This window comes from Oryctolagus cuniculus, chromosome 4 (assembly GCF_964237555.1).
Source record: "Oryctolagus cuniculus chromosome 4, mOryCun1.1, whole genome shotgun sequence".
Classification (NCBI taxonomy): domain Eukaryota; kingdom Metazoa; phylum Chordata; class Mammalia; order Lagomorpha; family Leporidae; genus Oryctolagus; species Oryctolagus cuniculus.
In genome coordinates, this window is record NC_091435.1 from 64,103,338 (window position 1) to 64,120,522 (window position 17,185).

General features: G+C 39.7%; 2 protein-coding genes across 5 annotated transcripts in view; one reads left to right on the plus strand and one right to left on the minus strand.

Moving 5' to 3' along the window:
- LOC103350560 (leukocyte surface antigen CD47) overlaps positions 1-15,558 on the plus strand; it is a 178,415-nt gene extending 162,857 nt beyond the window's left edge. For 2 of the 4 annotated variants that reach the window (XR_011387854.1, XM_008266989.4), the window contains one exon: positions 11,246-15,558. The gene's annotated coding sequence lies outside the window, so the exon portion shown is untranslated. The remainder of the gene's footprint in view (positions 1-11,245) is intronic. The other 2 variants (XR_007908906.2, XM_051819080.2) reach the window with 1 other exon arrangement.
- Positions 1-17,185, minus strand: part of MYH15 (myosin heavy chain 15) — a 221,029-nt gene that overhangs the window by 59,465 nt on the left and 144,379 nt on the right. Inside the window, exons 29-31 of the mRNA XM_070072033.1 lie at positions 11,333-11,451; positions 8,127-8,323; positions 4,185-4,534 (exon numbers count right to left, since the gene is read on the minus strand). Of these exons, the coding sequence (XP_069928134.1) occupies positions 4,185-4,534; positions 8,127-8,323; positions 11,333-11,451 (666 nt within the window). The remainder of the gene's footprint in view (positions 1-4,184; positions 4,535-8,126; positions 8,324-11,332; positions 11,452-17,185) is intronic.

Sequence of the window (17,185 nt, forward strand, 5' to 3'; positions counted from 1 at the left end):
CAGTCCAGGGGCAGTGGAGGTTCCCACATAATACTCTGGTCCTAAGATCACGGGCTGTGATGTGCTAGGACTAGATTTGTCTTTAATAATAAAAATAAACAACTTAGATGGAAAGGATCATTGAATAAACCATTCTTCTCATGTAAGCCCCCTGCTTACATGAGAAGGATTCTCTAGAGAAAGTTCAAGAAAGAGTTTTTCTCAACTCTGATTGCACCTTAGAATCACTGGGAGAGCTTCTGAAAAATCATCCTGGATCTCCAAGCTCTTCCCTTGAAAAAAATCTGATCTTAAGCAACATTGGTCTCACCTGAAAACTTGTTAGACTACAAATTCTCAGGCCCTCTCCTAGACTTACTGAATCAGAAACTCTGGAGGTAGATCCCAACCATCTGTTTTAAAAAGGCCTCCAGGTGGTTTGAATGCAGGTAAAATGAACTAAATACTGTTCTAGCACCTCTCACATGCCCATCTCTCACCTGACCTTGGGCTACACAGGTCAACAGAGAAACTAGGATTCATTTCCTCTATTGGTCTGTTCACCATTACTTTAACCAAAATACTCAAGAGGAAACTCTTGGTAAAGAAGATATGCAATTCTGCTTCAGTTTGGAGATTTTAGTTCAGGATTGGGAACCCCATAGTCCACCGTTGGTGAAGGCTGGTTTTGGTGGGTGTGGAGGAACCATGAAATGATGAGCCAGGAAAAAAAAGCAATTACGCAGAACTCCTACCCAAAATTACAACCCTCTGACAAAAACCATCCTCCAAGGGCACCCCCCTCCAAGGGCATCCCCCTGACCATGACCTAAAGACATCCTACCATCACCAGGCCCCACTTGCTAGCTGCCACAGTTAAAGTCTCTACCCTTAACCCATCAACCATTAATACAGAGACATCCGAGTTTAAACATCTTGCATTAGTTTTGGGGTGACAGATCCTGCTCAACCCATAACACATTTAAGCCATCAATAGTATAATAGTATTGAACTTGTTTCTAGGGCCTTATCAAGTGTTTCATAAACATCACTGTATTTGGCCCCCAATCTTGGCCCCCAATCTCAGCAACAAATTAAATTTCAAAGGTTTATATAAAAAGTTAATGTATTAATGCTATGGTTGATGGATTAAGGAAGAGACTGGATCTAAATATGATGACTATGGGGTGGGGCCAGCGGGAGTTCTTTGTGTCACTGGGGGCTTGTCAGCAGAAAGTAGTTCTTTTTAGAAGGTTGGTTACTTAAGCCAGGTTCAACCTAGCTTCTCTGTCTCTGCCTCCTGGATCATCACATGATTATGCCTTCACACCAGCTCTGTCACTGTCAGTCAGATGCCAAACTAAGGGGAATCCCAATCCAACTGTGAACCTCCAAAGTGTAAGCCAAAATAAGCCTTTTCCTTTCCAAGAAGCTCATCTCAGGTACTTTAGTTAAAGTAACAAAAATCTGACTAGTGCCATGCTGGAATAACCTTGTAGCCTCTTTGAAGTGCTATAAATTGGCAGTAATATCAAATTTTATAAATTCATTTCGATAACCCAATAATTTCATTTCTAGGAATCTATGCTACTGAAATATTTTTGCACATGCATAAAAATGCATGGAGATATATAATAGAGGATTATTCGTAAATGTGAATAATTGGCTCTAAATTTTTTAAGGTTGGGGTCAGCATTGTGATTTGGCTTCTGCTGTCTTTGCCAGCATCCTACATCAGAGTGCCAGTTGGAATTTCAGTTACTCTGCTTCCAACCCATCTTCCTGCTAATGCGCCTGGAAAGGCAGAAGAGGGCCAAAGTACTCAGGGCTTCTGTCACACATGTGGGAGAGTCAGATAGAGTTCCTGGCTTCTGGTGTCAGCTTGGCCCAGACCTAGCTGTTGCGGCCATTGGAGAGTGGACCAATGGATGGAAGATTCTTTCTGTCTCTCCCTCTTTCTGTGTCACTCTGCCTTTCAAATAGATAGGTAAATAAATAGATAAGTATTTAAAAAGTCAAATGAATAAGGTTTAGTTCAATAACCTTATTATGAAACACTATGTAGCTGTTAAAAAGCATGTGATAGGTCAGATGGACATGAAAAGGACCAAAAAGCACGTGGGCAGATAGCATAGCTAAGTAGTTAGGTGTGAATATACTGCAGCCAAGCTGACTGGGCTGCACTCCCAGATGTGCTAGCTACCTGTGAATTTGGACAAGTTCCTTAACCTTATATGGTCTTAATATAATCTTAATCTTACAGATAAGGAAACTAACACTAAGGCTGTTCTGAGAATTAAACAATGACTAGTGGTACAGAAAATAGTGCCTGTTGTATAGTGTATGCTATACAAATGACTATCAAATTATTAGATCTATTGACAGTTGAAAACTATGTAAAATATGTGTAATTTGGGCCAAAAAAAAAAACCCACATATGCTGCCTAATGACATCTTGGTGAGTGGCAGTTTGCATGTAAGACTGGCCCCATAGGATCTTAATGGAGCTGCAAAATTCCTACCACCTGGTAACATTGTAGTCCTTGTAAAATTGCAGTGCCTCACATTACTCACATGTTTATGGTGATGCTGGTGTACACAAATCTGCACTGCCATTTGTAGAAAAGAATAGCACATACAATTAAGGTATTACATAATGCTTGATGATAATAAATAACAATATGACCTGTTTATGTACTTACTATACTATATGATTTGTCATTTTTAATATTCCCTTTTTTTTATAAAAATAGTTTACTGTGAAATAGTTATACCATGTTATGCCAGAAGAAGCCTCATGTGTCTTGTGCTGTTATTTTTTTTTTAAGATTTATTTATGGGGCGCCAGTGCTGTGGCACAGTAGGCGAAGCCTCCACCTGTAGCATAGGCATCCCATATGGGCACCAGTTCATGTCTCAGATGCTCCTCTTCTGATTCAGCTCTCTGCTATGGCCTGGGAAAACGGTGGAAGGTACCAAAGTGCTTGGGCCCCTGTACTCACGTAGAAGACCTAGAGTAGGTTCCTGGCTCCTGGCTTTGGATCGGACCAGCTCCAACCATTGCAGCCATTTGGGGAGTGAACCAGTGGATGGAAGACCTTTCTCCCTGTTTCTCCCTGTCTCTGACTGTAAGTCTACCTCTCAAAAAATAAACAAAATCTTTAAAAACAGATGTATTTATTTATTTGAAAGACAGTTACAGAGAGGCAGAGAGGCAGAGAGAGAGAGAGAGAGATTTTCTATTTCTACCTACTGGTTTACTCTTCAAATGGCTGCAACTGCCAGAGCTGGGTTGATAGGAATCCAGGAGCCAGAAGCTTCTTCCGGGTCTCCCACATGGGTGCCAGACCCAAGGACCTGGGTCATCTTCCGCTGCTTTCCCAGGCCATAGCAGAGAACTGGATCAGAAGTAGAGCAGCTGGGACTCAAACCAGCACCCATGTGGGATTCCTGCACTGCAGGTGGTGGCTTTACCCACTACGCCACAGCACTGGCCCCACTTACTGTGTTTTTTGATTTCAATAAGAGGCCATGGCCTAGCAATGGACCTATAGGATCTGGGTATAAATAAGCCCCCTCTACAATGTTCATACAATGATGAAATAGCATATGGAGGCATTTCTCAGAATGTATCCCCATCATGACTGTACATGAAAAATCTTTGTGAGGACTTGAAGATCAATAAATTCTTGGCCAGCGATATGGCTCAATAGGCTAATCCTCCGCCTTGCGGTGCCGGCATCCCGGGTTTTAGTCCTGGTCAGGGCGCCGGATTCTGTCCCGGTTGCTCCTTTTCCAGTCCAGGTCTCTGCTGTGGCCCAGGAGGGCAGTGGAGGATGGCCCAAGTGCTTGGGCCCTGCGCCCACATGGGAGACCAGGAGAAGCACCTGGCTCCTGCCTTCGGATCAGCACAATGCACCGGCCTCAGCGCACCGGCGGTGGTGGCCATTGGAGGGTGAACCAATGGCAAAAGGAAGACCTTTCTCTCTCTTTCTCTCTCTCACTGTCCACTCTGCCTGTCAAAAAAAAGGGAAACTAGCCTTACTTTCATAATTTCATATGAATACCATCTGTAGGAAAATAAATAAACAAAGAAGGATGAAACTTGAAAAGTGAAAACAGGAACTGTAATGTGGAGGGCTGGGCCCTCTGCCCACTGCAGACAGCCCCGCCCTGTAGCCAGGGCCCTCCCCGAGCTCCCGTACCTTGGAGGATCTTGTTCTCCCTCCTGAGTGTCTCCTGGCCCATGGTGCTGTCCTCATAGGCATGTCTGAGCTCGAGCAGCTCGGTGCTGAGAGCACAGGCCTCCTTCTGAGAGGCACCCAGCAAGGCCTGGCACTCCTGCTGCTGCTGCTTCCAGTCGGCGAGGGCCTTGTCTGAGCGCCACAGCTTCTGGTCCCTCAGGGCTGCTGCAGAGCGGGCCCTCCCCAGGTCAGACAGGGCGTCCCCGAGCTCCAGCTGCAGTCGGTGCCTGGCCCTCTCCAGGGAGGCATTTCTGGCACTGGCCACCCCCATGGCTTCAGCAGCTTCCTGCAACCGAACGGCCAGCTTCTTCCTGAGTGGGAAGAGGAAACCCCAAGGGTGAGTGAAGCAACACTCTTCAGAGCTCATCATACCTTCCCTGGATTAAAGGCAGTGCTTGGGTACAAAGTAGGGCGGCCTCTGAGCTCTGCCCAACAGTGGGAAGTACAAGTGGTTCCCGTGCTAGAGAAGCCACACACCTGCTAACCACCATCCTCTGCCTTCTGGATCCATGGGCTCTTTATTTCCCACCCTTTTCCAACCTGGACTTGGAACTCAGGATCTCTGAATTTCTTTAAATATTTGTTTATCCTAAAACTTTACTGAAACAATATGGACTTTATTGATGACTTTATCAGAAATGGAGTAAATAAGAAGACAATACTGAATACTCCAAGAAGAGCAAGCCACTTAAATTTCCTTGGGCACAATTAGTCTGTAAAGAGCTCCTCGGCCTTGATGCTTCTAAGGAACACTTTCTTGCTCTCTCCTGCTCATTCTCTCTTGCCTCTTATCATGTGGCTCCTAAACATGCCCTAAATCTCTCTTCTCTCTGAATTTCTTCTCCATTTTGGCTCCTCTTCCCAGATTTATGCACCCAAATCCATCCCATCATTATGTTCACTTAGTAGGCCCTGCTGCTCTTGGAGTGGTGTGATATAGCCCTCTCTGTATTCATCAAGCATCCTGAGACTGTTTTGTTAAAGTTTTGCCTCCACCTTCCCCATAATATGGCACTCATAGACATTCTAATGGGTGAGTTAAGTTCTGATGCTTATACCCTTGCAGTTTCAGGCACGTCTATTCTTATTTATTATACTTCTTAGTTGAAAGCTGTTGTATATATCAAAGCTACTTCTGTTACTAACCAGAAAAAATGTCTTCAAGAACTAACATGTACCAGCAACTAGCCCTACAGAGCAATGTGAAAATAAATATTCTTTTTGGTAGAATCCTGCAAAAACCAATTTGTTCTCAGAATCCAGGAAGAATCTGGACTTTAACAATTATTCTTCACTCAGTGGCATTCTAAGCAGTCACTTCATTTTTTTGCTTCATTTTTCCAAGGAGAAGATTCTGGGCCTTACCCCACCTCAGACAGTAGGAGCCTTGTAACATAATTACATGTGTTTTAACTAATTTAGGAAAGCTTAATTTAATGTGTTTTAACTAATTTAGGAAAGGTTGGTACTAGAAAATAGGAGTTATGCTTTTGCTGGTTTGACCAGGACTGAGGTGTTTGATCAGGGCTTGGGAATTTCAGTGCTAACATTAGGGAAGCACAGACTAAAGTGAGCAATCGGTCACATCATCTCACTGGCAATTTTCTTCTCCATTTAATACCAACTATTATTTTTCTTCATAACAATATAAGCATATACTTAGTTTCCTAGAATATGTAAGGAGAGGTGGGAGATCAAGAAATTAAATCCTGGGGTGGGTGTTTGACACAGCAGTTAAAGTCACCACTTGGGACACCTAAATCCCGTACTGTAGTACCTGATTCCAGTCTTTGCTCTTCCAGTGCCAAACCAATTTCCTGCTTAAGTGCATAGTGAGAGGCAGCAGATTTTTGTCATCCACATGGGAGACCCAGACTGAGTGCTGGCTCCTGAACTCAGCCTCGCCCATTGTGGCTGTTGTTCACATTTGGGGAGTGAATCAGCAGACAAAAGATCTCTCTAAATCTCTATCTAGATTTCAAATAAAGTGAACATAAATAAGCAAAAATTTTTAAAAGAAATTAAATTATCCTTGAAGGACTTAGGTATCAGAAGCAGTAAACTAGGACTCAGGTGAACTTGATTTTGCTAACCTACCTAATCACAAGAACTCTAGCCTAGAAAATGAAACCGGTAAATCTTCAAATTTCCAATTAGAAGTAAGCAAGAGACCAACTTTTTTTGGTAGCTGCTTACTTCACTGAAGTGATTTAAAGGAAACGCATGGTAGAAAGCTTTGAGGTAAACTGATTTAAAATCAGTTTTTTATTTAAAATAAAAAAACATTTTTCAGATATTACCATATTTGCCCATTATTTTTCTTTAGTTGTTACATATTACAAAACTGGTTCTAACAAATCCGTGTAGCCTATATGCTTTCTCTTTTTTCTATCCTCCAAAAAGAAACCATCGAAGATAATGACAGGAAGTAATTGCATCTGAATTCTGCAATTGTTAGAAGAAAAACAAAGTCTTACTTTAGAAGCATATGCCATATTTTGATATGAAGAGACATTTCAATTCAAAGTCCCACTTTTTTGTGGTCCACAGTTTTTATAAAATACCTACAGTAGGTATTTTTAGTATCTGTCATTCCAAAACCCTTTTTAAGTTATTGTGGATATTGAGATGGATCACTTGGTACTTATTCTGGTACAAAACACAGCAGCTGTTCAGCAAGTACACAGCAATGCCTCTCCAAGATTTAGGTGAAGAACTAAAAATCGTTATTTCTGGTTGAAGTTAATGAGAAATGTATTGATCTGCCCTGGATTTTTGTCAAGCTACCAAGCCAGGGACACGTTCTTTAGAGTCAACCTTTAATAATAGGAGAGGGTTAGTTTGATGCTCTCTTTCAAAGATACACAGTTCTTCAATGTCTAAGCAAGGCATTTGAGCACTAAACTCTGAAAGCAAGTGTTGATTTTGCTGGGTCCCAAACATCTAGTTCCTGAGAAGAGTTTTTAAACCTTTATGCAGCCGGCGCCGCGGCTCACTAGGCTAATCTTCCGCCTAGCGGCGCTGGCACACCGGGTTCTAGTCCCGGTTGGGGCGCCGGATTCTGTCCCGGTTGCCCCTCTTCCAGGCCAGCCCTCTGCTGTGGCCAGGGAGTGCAGTGGAGAATGGCCCAGGTGCTTGGGCCCTGCACCCCATGGGAGACCAGGAAAAGCACCTGGCTCCTGGTTCCTGCCATCGGATCAGCGCGGTGCGCCGGCCGCAGCGCGCCAGCCGCGGCGGCCATTGGAGGGTGAACCAACGGCAAAGGAAGACCTTTCTCTCTGTCTCTCTCTCTCACTGTCCACTCTGCCTGTCAAAAAAAAAAAAAAAAAAAAAAAAAAAAAAAAAAAAAAAAACCCTTTATGCAGCATTGTCTATAAAACTGATGGTTTAACCTTAAGAGTATCTGGGAAGGATTTGTTTTCAAAGTAAAAGGCATGAAGACAGATGTTAACACATTTCCAACAATCCTTGTCCAGTTTCAGAGTACTTTGTGGTCTATAGGCCAGAGACACAATAACCAACAGCTAAGATATGTAAGCACATGGAATCCAGTACTTGGGTATTCTCAATGTACAGCTTTTAAGTGGCAGCCCAATCTTTCAATCACAGCTCAAAGTCACATGTTTTACAAGGAATTCCCTTGTACCCCCTAAAAGAGTCTTCTTAGTCTTCTTTCTTTCCCCACAACCTCTTTATAGTCTATCAATCTCTATTATGATTTTTTAAGGTCATTTAGAGTATGTGCTTCTTACCAGCAATGACTGTCACCCTGGTCTTAGATGTATTCATGCACTCAACAAAGATTTGCTAGGTGCATATCACAAGGCCTTGGAGACACAGTCATTATGCTCGTACTCCTACCTGTGATTAACTGGAGGTTTAGGGTAGCCATGCCCTACTCACTTGGCATCCTCCAATTCCTCAGTTCTCTGAATGGCATCATGTTCATATTTCATTCTCCACTGAACCATTTCAGCATTGCCTTTGGATAGCGCCCGGTGCAGCTCAGCCTTGATCTCTTGTTCTTCCTCATACTGCTCTCGTAGAAGGTCACAGTCACGTTTTGCTGACTGTAGGGCATTAGCCAGAGAACTCTGTGACTGTAGGGAGCACAAATTTTTAAAAGTTACTACCAACGTGAACAAAGAATTGAAGGTGAAATAATTTTTTTTTAGATAGGTGAGTAATCTGCCACAAATTCAAACCAAACATGAACCTAGTACAGCAAAACCAGGGAGAGAATTTGGGACATGAAAAAATAGATTTAATTGTTGCTGTTTAACTAGGGAACAGTGTTCTGTTAGGGAAATGCAAACTTGACTATGTGGGTTTCAATAATAGATAAGCCTAGAGTTCTAAACATAGTAAATCCAAAGGTGTTTTCCTTGTTACTCAGAGAAAGCAAGGAAAAATATTTATCACTTAGATTTAGATCTTGCATGAACTAGAAAGAATTAGATTTAATCTAGCCACTTACCTAATTGATAAGGAAAATAAAATATTTTTTAAAGATTATTTTTATTTATTCTGAAAGAGTTATAGAGGCTGGTGGGAGAGATGAGACAGAGAGAGAGAGAGAGAGAGAGAGAGAGAGGTCTTCCATCATCTGGTTCATTTCCCATGTGGCCGCAACAGCCAGCATTGGGCCAGGTTGAAGTCAGAAGCTTCATTCAAATCTCCCAGATGGGTAGCAGGGCTCAAATATTAGATCATCCTCTGCTGCTTCTCCCAGGCCGTTAGCAGGGAACTGGATTGGAAGTGGAGCAGCTGAGACACTATATGGCACTCACATGGGATGCCATTGTCATTGGTAGCAGCTTTACCTGCTTTGCCACTATGTCAGCTCCCAGGAAAATAAGTTCTTACTTCACGTGTATACCTCTGAAAATATGTTTTTATCACTGTAAAACAGTGTTGTCCACTTTACTTTCTAAATCTTTTACTTCATATGTAACCCTGTGAAAATCTCAATTTTATACTGTAAAAGAGTGCTGTCCAATAGAACTTTCTATAGTGACTAAAATTCTTGATATGTACACTATTATGGCAATGACTAATCACATATGGCCAGTGAACACTAAGTAAGAATGTGCCTAGTGTAATGTGTGATCAAATTGAGTTTTTAATTTTAATTGGTATACACTTAAATTTGGATAGTCACCTGTAGTATACTTATAGCTCTTGTATTTATTAGACAGTGGAGCTGAGTTTAATGAACATTTTTGTCACTTACATAGTGGTCTGGTTAACCTAGCAGCATCATTCCCAGAAGATAACCTCCTGTAGTGGAAAGAACCAGCACCTTGGCTTGTCCTCATGAATCATTTATGCAAATTAGGAAGAAGCATCACCCTAAGTAGATGTAACTCCAAGGACACTGATTTAATTTATTGCAGTATCAGTCTGACAGCACTGCACAATAAGTGAGGAGCATCAATACAAGAAGACTGAGAATCATATAACCTTGGGTTCAAATTGGGATCTTTCCTCTTATTTAATACTTACTGAGCACCTGTTTACAGAAGTAAATGAAGCAACATCCCTGCCCTAAGAAACTAAAAAGAATTGAGGGGAGAGGTGAGGCCAGCATTGTGGGGCAGCAGGTTAAGATGCCAGCTGCAATGCCAGCATGGCGTATTGGAGCCAGCTCCCTGCTAACGCACTTGGGAAAGCACTGGAAGGCAGCCCAAGTTCTTGGGCACCTGTGATCCATGTGGGAGGCCAGATAGAGTTCCTGGCTCCCGGCTTCAGCTTGGCCCGGCCTGGATATTGCAGTCATCCGGGGAATGGATCAGCAGATGGAAACTTTCTGTCCCTGCCTCTGTCACTCTGCCTTTCAAATAAATAAAAATAAAATTTTTTTGAAAAAGAAGGGTATACACAAAATAATCTTTTAAATAAAGTAATACATAAAGATTCCAATGCCAGTAAAAGAAAAATAAAACATGTTGGTATGATATAGGATGTGTGGCTCCCATCCATCAATCCTGCAAAGAACGGAGGGAAGGGGTCATAAGTAATGGGAACAGCAGTTACCAAAGTCCTACGGCAGGAATGATGGAAGCTTGTTTAAGAGTCATGACGGAAGTCAGGGTGAGTGGAGGGGAACTAGCAAAGACAGCAGATGTGTGAGATAAGGTCAGAGAAGGAGGCTGAAGCTGGATGAAGAAAACCTTATAGAGCAATTAGAAGCCATTGAGAAGACAGCCAGAGATATTCTATGATATATAAGCTAAGTCATTTAATAATTTGGGTAAACTCTTTCACAATGCATCTCTAGCTGTATGATCTTGGACAAATTATTTGTCTTCTCAGAACCCTGTATTCTTCATGAATAAATACATAATTCTGCCAAGCACATATCATTGAGGTAAGACTTAGATACCATGAGACAAGTATGTAGTAAAATGCCTGATGAACAGTGGAAGTAACTTTAAATTTTTTTAGAAAATAATAAAAAACAAAAGAAGGAAAATGATACAAGATTTAAAAACAAAGACCCCACTACCCCTTTGCAATGAGATAGGTCATCCATAAGTGAGGTAACTTTGGGGTCGTAGAAATACGATGCCTTGTATATGAACTAAGAATTCATCTTAAACACAATGGCTCAAATACTTCATCATGTTAGCTACTTTACTTTTACCTTAAAGGACCACTTTCACTGCAGTCACCTATCAACAACATATTCTCATAGAAATGGCTGATTTCTATTCCTTATTGACACCGTCAAAATAATATCGAGCTAACTCAGCCCCATTTATTTCATTCTGGTATTTGCCTTAATTTTATTTCTTAGTGAACAGTTCAGAATCACACTCCACAGAGAGCTTTGCTGATCTTCTGTGTAGGTAATAATTCAGAAAAGAAACATCCTTTCCTTGCTCTAAATCTGACAAACTGCAGAAGCAATTTTTAATCTCTAAGAAATATCCTTATCATCAAAGTTATTCCTGACTTACAACATCCAAAAGGGGTTTTCCTCCATTAATTCTAAGGCATTTTCCTTTCTTCTTTTACAGGAGAAGATACTCAGGCTGACCCACCAAACACTATTTTTTAAAACAATTACTGATTTTCAAAAATAGATGAAATCATAGAAGCATTACTTTTGTCTCCTCTTCTAATTGCCCTCTCAGTTCTTCAATTTGCCGAGTGAAGCTGCTCTTTTCCATGGAAAGCTGCTTTATCAAAGCTTCTTTGTCTTCCAGTTTCTTCAGCAGTTCACCTACAGAAAAATGTCACAAAATACGTTAATCATGGTCTTCTTCAACAATTGCCTGTACCACTTGACTTATTCACATTGAAAGCAACAAGAACGGCCAGCAAAGATGACTCCTATGAACATATTTTTGATATTTTGGAAGATTCTGAAAGTTTTGTTATCAACAAAATAATGGTAATGATCCTTTGCAGGACACACAAGAGGGAGCTAAAAAGAAAACTGATTTTTAGCAGTAAGTATGCATCAATGACAGACACTTTTAGCTACATTTTATTGAGAACCTTCGTCTAGGCACTTTATTATCTATCTTAATTCTCATAACTTCTTCGTAATAGGGGTATTGTATGAAAGTTCAAAAATTCATTGAAAATATAGGTTATAAAATGGCAATGCCTAGAGATTTAAAATGTTTTGCACTGAAATAAACATATCTGTTAATTCCCTTTTTCCACATGTTTTGAAGTCGCCTTCATCCATTTTGCAAAGGATGAAACAGGACAACTTACTTAAATGTGACTAAAACAGGAACACACATAGTAGTTGGTAGAGGTGGTTCAGATGCAATTTTACCCTGAAGAACACATTCTTTTATGCTGTGTTCTTAATTTATTATCTGTGGCTCTACCAATATCTGGCTATATGGTTTTGATATAATTATAATTTTTTGCCTCATTTGTAAAATGAAGATAACAATCCAATAAAAGATTGTTAATGAAAATTACATTAGTGTGAATGTACTTTATAGAATGAATTAAATATTAAAAAATAGTCATTAAATGGTAGGAAATGTAGCCACAAGAAGAGTAATTCTATTAAGCTCCAGTCTACCCTTTCTGCTTAATTTATCTCGCTAATTATACAACAGAAATGCCATAGTTGTGAGGAATTATACTAAAAGCTGAGTCAATTCTGAGGAAAGCTAGTCATTCTATAGTGCAATTAGTACAACACTGAAAGCTCCAGTATTTATGACTTCACCTTGTTTGCTGCAACAAATTTCAAGAGTAGGACTTCCCAAACTTTGTGTTCTCAAGAATATTTTTCTGCTTAAAATTTATTGAATACCCCAAAGAAAATTTGTATAGGTTTTTAATTAATATATAGTGCATTAGACATTCAAACAGAAACATAAAATGTATATTAATTCTAAGGTAATAATAAAAACAATGTGTTAACATGTTAATATAACTATTTTTTAGGGAAAAGAAATTATTTTGCAAAACTGAAAAAAATACTGAAGATTATATCATTCTATATCCAAAAGATTTCTTTAAAATATAGCTAAAACCTTATATCTTCTTCTGAATTCAGTTATCCTGTTGAGTATATACGGAATATATACTGTTCAGTATTTACTGTTGAGAAAATTAGATGTGAGTGCCATGGAAAGGGCTGCAACACCCTCCTCCAGGGTAGGAACTAAAGACCCCTGCTCTCAGCCCAAGCCCACCCACTTTGTGGTATAGCTTACCTTTAACCTATCCTGATAAAATGGAACTCAGCCAAACCAGAAAAATCCAGTTTATGGCACATGTACACGGAGATGTTGCTTGACATTAGGGTGACCCTGCTTCATTACATGATCATTATAATATAATTAGCTTTGCAATTTTGCCCTCCTCTTGCTGTGGGCATTCCCAATGCACACTGGGAAGCCACATGTATAAAAATCCAAAAGTATAAAACTCCCAGAAGTCAATCAAAATTGCAAGTCAAGAGTGTGATAGCCATCTCACGGGGTGAGATGTGTGTGCACTCTAGGGACGAAAACCTGAAACCCTAAGGGAAACAGAGCCATTGTCACTTTGGCCCATTCCTCTATTGGAATGTACTCTAATTACCTTTGCTGAGTTGTGCTTCTTCACTGCTTTGGCAAGAAGAATCAAGCAAACTGGTCAAAACTGATAACAATAATGCATTGTTTTGATTGAAATATATGGAGAAAATCCAGTCACTCACAAATATATAGTTAGAAATGTAAAGTTTATATTCATAATCTTTGCAGATAATGGTGACCATGAATTAGTACTACATCAAAACTCTGCAAAGGCAAGGCTCTTATGTGTTACAAGGTGCAGTATGTAATCAAACCAATCAATGAGCTTTTGTATTCTGTTAAATTGAAAATCATTGGTTTATCTTAAATTCAAATATATCTTTTACCATGATATAATTTTATATCACACAGGGGTGATTTGAAAAATAATAATTCACTGAATTCTAAAGATTTTCCAAATGGTGATGATTTTCATTATGTAATTTCAAAGTGGAAAAAATTAACTTTTTCTCTCTATTCTCAGTCACTCAAACACATCTGACACAAGATGTGTGTGTGTGTGTGTGTGTGTGTATTTTTTTTCTCCCAGACACCAGCTGGGTATCCAACAGTTAAACGAAATTTTAACACTATCTACTTAGAGCTACATCACATTCCGGTTGTTGAGGACTCAATCCCACAAGACTGACCCCTTTCAAATGCTAATTCCATGTCTATGGTTTTAGCTACACTTCTGACCAGCCTTCAATAAATCAGTGTTCCTACAACTTGCTTTCTAGTTCAATAAATTTGTTAGAGAAACTCAGAGAACTCAGGGAAACACATTATTTAAATTTACCAGGTTATAATAAAAGACACAGATGAATAGTCAGATGGAAAAGATGCATAGGATAGGGATGGGAATCTTTTGACCCTCTTTCTCAGAAGTCAGGGGTGGGGCTGAAAAATCCAACCCTTTAATTATAATGTATACATCTGTTTTGTTACTATAAGCAAATGCCTGAGACAGACAACTTATGTATAGGTTTATTAGCACACAGTTTTGGAAATGGAAAGTCTGAGTAGCATGGTGCAGGCTGTGGTGAGGGCTTCATGATGGATAGCAGGAGTGTGTGCAAGAGCAAGACATCATATCCTCAAATAGGAAGTCAGAGAGTGATTTAGGAGTAAGGATCTCTCATACAAATCCAGTCTTAAGGCAGGAATTGTGGTGCAGCAGGTTAAGCTGCTGGTTGGGATGCCTGCATCTTATATTGGGGTGCCAGTTCAGGTCCTGGGTATCGTGCTTCTGATCCAGCTTCCTGCTAATGCATCCTGGAAGGCAGCAGATGATGGATCAAGTTACTGGGTCCCTGCTACCCATGTGGGAGATTTGGATAGCATTTCAGGGACCTGAGTGGAGCTTCAGGCCTCTGATTTCAGCTTGGATCAGCCCTGGCTGTTGTAGACATTTCAGGCATGAATCAGCAGGTGGAAAATGTCTCTCTCTCTCTCTCTCTCTCTCTCTCTCTCTCACTAACTCTGCCTTTCAGGTAAATGAAAATAAATAGAAATGTACAGAAAACAAAAAAACAAAAAAACAAAAAAAACCTCAAAACTAGCTGTTATTTTTATATAACAACATTGTTTATGTGAATTTTTAAAAAAGATTTTATTTATTTATATGAGAGGCAGAATTATAGACAGTGAGGGGGAGAGACAGAGAGAAAGGTCTTCCTTCTGCTGGTTCACTCCCCAAATGGTCGCAACGGCTGGAGCTGTGCTGATCTGAAGCCAGGAGCCAGGAGTTTCTTCCTGGTCTCCCATCTGGGTGCAGGGGCCCAAGGACTTAGGCCATCCTCTACTGCTTTCCCAGACCACAGCAGAGAGTTGGATTGGAAGAGGAGCATCCAGGACTAGAACCTGCACGTATATGGGATGCCAGCACCACAGGGAGGCAGAGATTAACCTACTGTGCCACAGCACTGGCCCCTATGTGAATTTTTATAATACAAAAAATATACAAATGCAATGTATGAATACAGCTTTTTTTTTTTCAAGAGGGCTTATTTTTAAGAGGTTCCCATTTCTAGTCAAATAAAGAGACCATATAGATAGAAGCAGGTTGGTTGGTAGCTTCACAGTTTTGCCTAGAAATTATTTTTAAATGCATCCCCCCACTGCCAGTATTTACCATAAAGCATAAAAAGGGAGTAAAAGGAAAGTTTCCTTGTTGGTTCCTATAATATGAAAGATACTACTATCTATTTTAGCAGAGCTAATATATGGAAAATATATGAAATAAATAAATTAATTTTACAGAAATGAAACAGTAATGAGATTATGGCTAAAGAGAGAACTAAATGAATCTTGATGTGAATGGGAGGGGGGAGGGAGAGGAAAAGGGGAGGGTTGCGGGTGGGAGGGAAGTTATGGTGTGGGAAAGCCATTGTAATCCATAAGCTGTACTTTGGAAATTTATATTCATTAAATAAAAGTTAAAAAAAGAGAGAGAACTAAATGAGAATAATATATATTTAAAGAATCCAAAACAAAACAAAAAAGGGTTATTAAAAAGCTATAGGTGCATTGTAAGCATATAGGGTTTTTTTTTTTTCTATGAGTATCTTAAACAATGGAAATGTCAAAAATAGGGTTAACTGTGTTAGAGTAAATTACATTATTGTATATGCTGCACTGAATGGAATCTTTGTATTATAGTTATCATAGAGAAACATAATTTGTAACATATTATAGTAATTTATTATTAATGAAAATATTTTTTGGAATATATGGAATATCTGTAAACAAACCACCAGAACATGATTATAAAACAGTAAAAATGTTTTTTGTTTAATTGAAGATATCTTTATTTTAAAAAAAAGTGGGGGGGTTAAGAAAATGAGAAAAGATATTTACAGCTATTACTTTCTAAGTACACAACACCCTAGGCAATTGAAGGCATCTTAATCTCCATCAGGAACAAAATTTTTGTCATACGTGTTATGCGTGCAAGTGTGATGCAAACTGGTCACATGCATCCAAGAAACACTGATGCCCAAACCACTATATTAGCAACTAATGTGTAATTAGTGGTCAGTACAGAGTTTAAAACATCTTCCCTTTCTCGTCCCATTCTAGGATTCTTAAGCAGCTCTCCTGTACTAAGCCATGTTTTTGAGTATCCCAGTTTGCTTTCTCATCCTCAGACTGATGATGTTTTTCCTCTAATTCTTTGTGCTATGCTTCCAAAGTATTTTTCATTTGCCCATGGCACCATTGGAACTCAGCTTCAGAGTTCTTCAGTTTTTGAAATTTTTCTTTCACCTTCATTTCAGACGCCTGCTCCATCTTCTTTACCTTAGATAAATGTCCCCTTCTTTCTTGTCGATTCATGCCAGAGGCATTCTTTTCATTATTGCATGGAAAATTTTCCAGGATAAACTATATACCAGGCTATAAAACAAGTCTAAATAAATTAAAATCATTGAAATCATATAAAGTAACTTTTCTGACTACAGTGGAATGAAGCAAGAAATTAATAACAAACTCTAGAAATTATATGAACAAAAGTAGACTGAACAACCACTTCTGAATGAGCAGTGGGTCATAGAAGAAATCAAAACAGAAATCAAAAGAATTCTTCAAACTGGTGAAAATGAAAACACATCAAAATTTATGAGATATAGCACAAGCAGTTTTTAGAAAATTTTATAGCAGGGGCCAGCACTATGGTATAGCAGATAAAGCTGCCACCTGCAGTGCATCCATACGGGCTCTGGTTTGAGACCCAGCTGCTCCACTTGCAATCTAGCTCTTGGCTATGGCCTGGGAAAGCATTGGAAGATAGCCCAAATGCTTGGGAACTTCACCCACATGGGAGATCTGGAAGAAACTCTTGTTCCTGGCTTTGGATCAGCCTAGCTCCAGACATTGTGGCCATCTGGGGAGTAAACCAGCAGATGGAAAACTTTTCTCTCT